The sequence below is a fragment of the Pan troglodytes genome, chromosome 7 (assembly GCF_028858775.2).
Source record: "Pan troglodytes isolate AG18354 chromosome 7, NHGRI_mPanTro3-v2.0_pri, whole genome shotgun sequence".
Taxonomy (NCBI): Eukaryota; Metazoa; Chordata; class Mammalia; order Primates; family Hominidae; genus Pan; species Pan troglodytes.
Genome location: NC_072405.2, coordinates 46,092,008 through 46,099,749, shown reverse-complemented (window position 1 = coordinate 46,099,749; position 7,742 = coordinate 46,092,008). Strand labels below are relative to the sequence as shown.

At 62.3% G+C, this 7,742-nt stretch overlaps 1 protein-coding gene across 1 annotated transcript; it reads right to left on the bottom strand.

The window, feature by feature from the left end:
* Nucleotides 1-2,332: 2,332 nt before the first annotated feature.
* On the bottom strand, nt 2,333-6,575 carry ZNF703 (zinc finger protein 703). Its single transcript, XM_519705.7, has 2 exons — nt 6,131-6,575; nt 2,333-5,208 (listed from the first exon to the last, which is right to left on the bottom strand). The coding sequence occupies exons 1-2, from the start codon at nt 6,371-6,373 to the stop codon at nt 3,679-3,681; spliced, it is 1,773 nt and encodes a 590-aa protein (XP_519705.3). The 5' UTR covers nt 6,374-6,575; the 3' UTR covers nt 2,333-3,678.
* Between the last annotated feature and the right edge of the window lie 1,167 nt (nt 6,576-7,742).

The window sequence follows — 7,742 nt, the reverse complement described above, 5'->3', positions numbered from 1 at the left end:
TTAGGAGAAAGAGGTGGAGGAGGGCTGGGAAGAGGAGGTGGAGAAATGGAAGGTGGAGGTGACCCTCAAAGAAAGGGTTGCTGGAGGCATTAATTATTCAAATAAGCACTGGATAGGGGAGCACCACCTCCATTAAGATGGCAACTTTGTTTAATGGGAATTAAGCTATTGAAAGTAACAAACTTTTCATCAGCTTATTAAAACTGTCACATTTCTTAGGTGGGGAGAGCCATCTTTTCAGAGTAGAACTGGACACTCCAGACTATGTGACCTGCCCTTTGCGGCCACAATGGTAGTTGGGGGCAGCCTATTCCCACCAGGCCCAACAGTGAACTTCCCAGTCACCAAAGGCCACCAATACATTTTATGGGGGAAACTCTGTAGTCTAAGGAGTTCTCTAACTGCATTCTTACACCTAAGGTATAAGCCAAACACCTTTTAGAACAGTTTCTTTTGGTATAGGGAATTTGCTGGTTGTGCGTCCCTTCCTTCCTTCCTCCCAACAAGAGGAGCCCTTTGGTTTGTAGATAGGGAGGTCTGAAGACTTGAAGTGTAAGAAAGCAAAGTTTAAGTCGCCCTACAGAGGGAGCAATTTCCATCATTTTTAGCAGGCATTAAAAAACATAGTGAGGGGGTGGGTCTCTGAAGGAAAGAGGGGCCTTCAGAGGAAGGGAAGATGGCAAAGAAATAATAAACAACGAACAAAACAACAGAAAAAGAAACAATAAAGCCACGAGTCGCTACGTTTAGTTCGTTTAAAGATTCGGGCCAGATTGAACCCCGAGAAATTGGATAATGCTGGTTTCCCAGGAAGACCCTGATCTGGTCTCAGGGCACTTTCTCTAATTCGGGTTTCCCAGTGCCCAGTGGTAGGAGCACCCCAGGATCCCTTTCCTTTTGCTAGATCCAAAGATTTGGTAAAACACACACACACACACACACACACACACACACACACACACACACACACGCCCTGTCTGTCGTCGAGTTTGTGGACAACCAAAAACAGCGCAGAGAAACCGGCCCCATCCGACGCACTGCACTTGACCTCGGGCCACAGACGTTTCAAAAGCATGCACCTTTCGGAGCACGAACTCCCAAGTCGCATTCCTTACAGAAAAAGCAAACAGCACAACCCCAACGACAGATCCCACGAGGAGCGCGGCCAGGAAGCGGCGCAGGAGGCGGTTTTGCAGAGCGTCCCAGTGGCCCCGCGCGCCCAGGCCCTTGCGCAGGGAGCGAGCGCCCCCGGCCCGATGGAGCGGGGTCCTGGCGTCGGGCAGCCGAAGTCTGAGCCGCCGTGCCTTGGCGGGCGCAGCCCGCTCTCGCTGCTGGGGGTAGGGCAGCGAGTCTGCATTGGGCTGGACGTGGCTGGGCCACCCAGAGCTGTCCCTTCTCTCCTCCCGCCTTGGACACTCGCGCAGGGCCTGTCTATGGTACAGGGGGCAGGCTCCCTGGCCAACACGTCAGTAAACAGCACCCGCCCTCTCTTGCCCGAGGATGCAGAGGCCAGTGTCAGTCGTGCGAGCTCAAGAAAATGGACGAGCCAGGCCCAGGGGCCCGGCTCCTCCGGACTGAGAGTGGCTTCAAGGTCTTGAGTCATCGTCGCATCTTCTCAGCAAAACCCAAACCCTGTTTCGAAGTTTCCGGGGCGCAGATGACCCAGGTCGACAACCCAGCGATGGCTGAGGGGAGCCCCCAAGCCTTGAGAAGCAACCCTCTCAGCAGGTGCCTTTACCCTCTGGTCAGGAGAGAGGAAACGCCCCACAAAAACAGCAGGTAGGAATCCTTCGCGTTCAGAAGATGAGAAGAACCAAGGTGCCGTCGGGGCTAGTGCGGGCTGCGGCTTCTCTCCGAGGCCTGTCGCTCGTCTTCCTGCCACCAGGTGGCGCCAAAGGCATTTCGTCTCTGCCCGCCAGGCCGCCGGGCTCCAGGACTGCGCTGCCGGAGTCTCTGCCGGAGCCCTTGGTGCTGGGGTCCTGGGGTCCCTTCTTAGCCCCCTTAGCACGTCGCATCTGGGCCCAGAGGAAAATCCACTTTTACACACACCCTCCACCCTGGCCCCAGGAAATGTCAAGGCCTTTGAAGTGAGGCTGGGAGCTACATAACCAACTGGGGAAAAAAAAATAAAAGGTGGTTTTATGTTATTTGTAATGCGTTGGCAGAAGTTTTGTTTTTTCTCCCCCATTTCTTGAGGAAAGGCATTAAACTCGTCCTTGAACGGAAATCACAGAAGGAAACCATAAGGCATTTTAAACAAGAATAAAAGAAGGGCATCTGCTTAGGTGTCTGGAAGAGGGTGGGCGAGGCAAGAGAGAAGCACACCACGGTGTGAATATAGCCAAGTATTCCATTTATTAACAAAATAAGTCTTACCAAGGGAGAGCTCTGTTCGTCCCAAACAGGCCCCGCAGCCCCCGCGCTGCCGCATCAGACCAGAAGGAGGGAGGAGTGGGGAGAAGACCCCAGTCGCTGCGGGGTCCACTTTGGGGGCTCTGCCGGGCCAGGCCTAGGAGAGGGCGGGGGCTGCTGTGATCCGAGAGCTCCCTGACGCCCCAACCTTCCCCGAACGCAGCTAACGAGCTCGTGACGTCCGCTGACATCGCCACCGGTCTGCTTTGGAGGGATCTAGCGAGAGTCACCTACCCCACCCCTACTGCCAGGGGAGGGGTCGTTGCCCCCACGGGGGAGAGAAAAACAAGGACTATAATGCACTTCGCAAAATGTAAGGGGCCGGCTTCACGCCAGCGGGGCCTTCTGGGACTTTGAATTCAACCAGGTGAGCGCTCCAGGTGCCCCGACAGGCGCACTGTAGCCACTGGGTGTTAGGGGCGGGAGTCTGGAAGGTGACGGTAGACGGCCACTTGGGCCCTTCTGGGGGCGAGCCTACTGGTGGGGTCAGGGCTCTCCGTGCTCAGAGCAAGGTAGGGGAGCAAGGCCCTACTTTTGGGGGGCAGGGTCCAGACCAAGGACCCTATGCGCGGAGGGTGGCGGGGGAGGAGTCCCGGAGCAGTGTACCAGGTCAATAGAGCTCCAGGGCCCCTGCCACCCAGGTGGCCCCCTCCACCCCCAAAATGAGTTACCAAAAAAACCTCCTCTCTGTTACTTGTACAACAAAGGAAAAAACAAAACAAAACAAAACAAAAAACAAAAACAGAACCGCAAATGGAAGGAAACAAGAGGGAATGAAGGGGGAAGAGGGAAAAAGAGAAGGCGGAAACGTAGTTTTAAGTTAAGACTCATGCAAGAAACTCCCCAGGAAGGGAAAACAAAACGTCTAGAAGAACCCAAAGACCCCAACTCTCCCTCAAACCAAACCAATCAAAACCAAAAAAAAGAGGAAAAGGAATAGAAAATGTAAAACTTATATCTAAGAAAAAATAACAGAAAGGAAGAGGGGCGGGGATCATGTCGTTATTTGTGGGATTAAGATTATTATTTGGGAGAACACAGACTTTTTGCATACCATTGACTCATGTGGGCCGTTAATGCACTTATATTCCCAGCTTGTAAGCTAACATTATAGTAAATAAATACACAGTCCGGTGGGGAAGGGCTGGGTGGGGAATCCCGGCAGGGTCAAGCAGTAGTGGAGGTTGCAGCGGCGACGGCAGGTGGGGAGGGAGGAGGAGGGAGAGGGAGGAGGGTGAGGGGGCTGGGGTGGAGGAAGAGCTGTAGTTACTGGTATCCCAGCGCCGAGGCTGAAGCTAGTCTCTGTCCATACAGCGCGTATGGCGAATAGTAGGGTCCGGCTGTGGGGAGGGACGGCACGGCCAGGCCCCCCGCTGTGGATAAGTGGCTCTTGCCATAGGGGTGGTACCGGCTTAGGCCCAAAGTGTGTGGACTCCGCAAGGACAGCGACCCGGGGCTGCCGGGGGCGGCGGGCGGGGGGAGGTGCAGATGGCAGGAGGCGGCGGCGGCGGCGGCGGCGGCGGCGCTGCCCAGGCCCGAGGCCCCGGGGTAGGCGGCCAGAAGTTTCTCGGCTCCCGGCAGGGCCGTGTGGGTCCGTAGGTGGCTGAGCAGCTCCTCCGAGGTGGCGAAGCGCTTGTCGCACGGCCCACTGGCCGCCACCCAGTTGCAGCTGTGCGGCAGCGGTTCGTTCTGCAGCATGAAGCCGTAGGTGTAGAGCGGGTGGCCGGGGAGCGCGGCCTGGGCGGCGCTGGACGAGAGCGCGGCGGGCTGCAGTGGGTGCCCGGGGTACACCAGCGGGTAGCCCCCCGCCTTCAGGCTGGGCCCGGCAGGGTCGTGCGCGCTGCAGGTGGAGCAGCTGGAGCCGCCGAGGTGCGAGGCGCCGTGGTAACCTCCCAGGCAATAGGGGTCGCGGCATAATCCCTGCAGGAAGGAGGGCGGGGAGGCCCCGGTGAGCGGGCTGGAGCTGGGGGGCTTGCCCGGCGGCAGGCCCAGGCCCCCAGACAGCTGGCCTCCCACGAGGCCGGACTTGCTAGGATCCAGGCCAGGCACGAACTGAGACGGGTAGCCGGCGTAGGCGCCCACGATGGAGCCGTGGTAGCCAATGCTGGAGGGCGGCAGCGGGAACACCGAGTGGCCCGGCTTGTAGGGAGACACCGGCGCCACGTGGCCGGCCCCCACCAGCGCCGAGGGCGGCTCGGACTTGCGCCCGGAGGCCCCGGACTCGGCGCCACCGTGCGCCCCGGGCTCCCCACCGCCGCCGCGGCTCACGGCTGCCGGCTCCGGGCTGGGCTTGGGCTCCTGGTCTTTCTTGTCCAGCTCCCCGCCGCCAACCCCGCCGCCGTTCTTGCAGTCAGAGTGGTGCGGGGAGCCGCCGCGGGAGCCGCCGGGCGACGACGAGGACGAGGATGCGGAGACCGGCGCTCCATGCGGGGGAAAGGGCGGGCAGGCGGCGCTGGGGACCCTGAAGCCCGCCTTGTCTCCCGGGGACGAGGAGGACGAGGAGGAGGTGGAAGACACCGAGGAGGAGCCGCTGTCTTTGCGGGAGTCGCCGCCGCCGGAGCCCTTGGAGTAGGGCTTGAAGCTGGACTTGTCCTCGGCCGGTGAGTCCCCCAGCTGCTTCAGGGCCGCGGCTGCGGAGGCGGCGCCCGGGGCTGAGCGGCCGGGGTCCTTCTCCGCTCCCAGCCCGTTGGCCGCCGCCGCCACCGAGTTGAGTTTGGAGGAGGGCGGCGGGTCCGGCTTGCCGATCTGCGAGCAGGTCTGGGCCAGCAGCGCCAAGGGGCTCTTCTTGGCGTCCAGCTGTGGGAGACAGAAGCAGGGGGAGGGAGAAGGAGTGAGACTCAGAGGCCTGCGGGGCGAGCGGGGGCGCCCGGGGAGCTGGGCGGCGGCGCCACGGGGCGGGGCGGGCCTGGGGAGAGGGTCTGCGAGCGAGGGCCGGGCCGGGCGCGGCAGCTGGCGGAACTGCGCCCATACTGCCGCTGGGTCCCGGGGTGCGCCGCAGGCCCTGCGGAAGGAGTTCACCCAGGACCCCTGCGGGAGAAGGTGACGTCTCTGGAGTCGGGGCTGTGACTCGCCACTTCCCTCTAATGTCCCCCTCCTCCAGGCCCAGGAAAAAACTTATTCCTTTAGTTTGGGGGAACTTCGCTTGGGACGGGTTTGTGGCGATGGCGCCGCGGGGTAGGAGCGGGGAGCGCGGATTCTAAAGGAGGGGCTGCAGTTGGCGCTCTCTCCGTAGCCCCTCCCTCCCGGGGAGGGCACCCAGGGAAGAGGCAGGAAGAAAGATCCGGGATCGGGAGCGCCAGGGCGCCGTGCGCCCTCACCGGATGGGACAGAGGCGAAGTGGGACCCGGGCAGCCAGGGCTTCAAAGAAAACAGCCTGGCGTGGGGGGCGGGGAAGACCCAGCAGAGACCAACTCCTGGCTGGAAACTGGGGATCAGAGGAAAAGTAAAGGACCCAGAGGGGACTCCAGGAGCAAATCCAATCCGAGAGAAAACACGGAGCTCCGAAGGGCGAGCGTGGAAGGAGACCCTTCCACGGGGAAGCCTGGGGAAGCCCTGGTGGGCTCTGATCCCTCGGTTTTCTTCCCCTCCTCACTCAGCCCGCCAGCGTGACCAGACTTGGGTGTCGCACCGAGCCCCGGGGCGCTGGGAGCTGGGTCAGGGTCCCGGTCGCGGTGGGAGGAATGGGGCCGGCGCCCGGGGGCAGCGGCCGGGGACTGACCTCAATGGGGCTGACGGGAGTGGAGGACAGCGGCTGCAGGTACTCCGGGTGCAGGAGGTGACCGGTGTGAGCGCTCAGCATCTTCAGGACCCTGATCGGGAGCCGGTTCGCCTGGCGCAGGGGGTCCGCCGGTGGCAAGAGGGACACCGCTGCCGGCACCGCCGGCCTCTTCCCGCCGCCGCCGCTGCCGCTGCCGCTGCTTTCGGGTGTCCTTGGGTTAGATCCAGCGGGCGAATCGCTCATTTGGAGGAGGCAGCGCCGCTGGGGGGGCGGGGAGGGCGGGGGAGCACCGGGGAGGCGAGCTCCCGGGGCGGGTGGGCTCGCTCCGCAGCGTCGATCGCGGTGCAGCGGGAGCTGCGCCTCCTCGCCGCCTCCCCTCCTCCACCGACGCCGCCGCCGCCGCCGCCGCCACCGCCGCTGGCCCCGGCTAGCAACACAAAAACCTTCGCCTTCCGCGAGCCGCACGTCAAATAGCCGCGATCGGCAGCCACACTTCAAAGGGATCGCCGCGCCCGCCCAATCGCAGCTCTCGCCGGGACCCCGGGGCGGGGAGAGCGGCGGGCTGAGGCCGGCTCCATCGGTGGGCGGGGAGAGCCTTAAAGGGGCCGCGCCGCGCGCCGTCTCCGCCTCGGTCTCGGCCGCTCCCGGGATTCCTCCCCTCCCCCCGACTGGGCCTTCCTCGCCCTGGGGTCCCGCCTGGGACGGGACTTCTCCGGGACCCTGAGCTCTGCGCCCCGTCCTCCTTTCCAGCCGCTCTCCTCTCTCCCTTCTCACCACTGGGTGGGTGGGGGGTGATGCTGGCGGGGGCTGTAACCCCGCCGGCCGTGTGTGTCCGAGGTGGGGTGGGGTGGGGGGGTGGGAGGGATCGCACGGCGCGGGCCCTGGGACGCTGGAGTTCAAGCCTCTCCCAGAGGCCGCCTGGGGGCAGGCCTCGCCTCGGGAGCCCGGGTCCTTCTCCAGAGCTGCTCCGGCTCTCCTCGGCCCCGCTCTCCTTCCCCTACTTGGCCTCCCCTTGGTGTGTTCACTTGGAAGCGCCCGAGCCTCGGAGGCACCCACTGTTCTCGGGACGCGGCGTAGGCAGCTCCAACTACTTTGAGCCCGTCTTGTCTGAAGCCTGCAAGTTTGTCTCCCTTCTGGAGTGACATGGTCGGCGACCAAGCGCGGGACCCCGGGCTGTGCGCGCTGTGCCTGCGCCCTGCGTTAGAGGCTCGGTGTCTGGTGTGTTACAGGCTTCTTACCGTGTCCTGCTGAGGGGCGTGAAGTTCCTCACTGTACCGCGCCCAGCTGCTACGAGGAGAGACCGAGATCACGGGCGAGGCGGGTGTCCCTGGAGGGGGATCTCTCTCTAAGCGCTGCTCGGCAACACAACCCCTCCGCCCCCCCATCCTTCTCACTCCGGGGGAAAAAGCACTTGCTTTCCCCAGGCAAATTTCGGGATAAAAACTTTTAATTAAAAATAACAATACCCTTCCCGACTCCCTGCGCCTTTCTGATACAGTGTGCATTGCTAGCTTCGCCCTGGGCAGAGATTTTACGTAGTCATAGTCCTGACATCCAAGTTCCGGATCCGCCGCTTTTCCGGAGGCGAAGTTGGTCCTTTGGGTGCCGAACT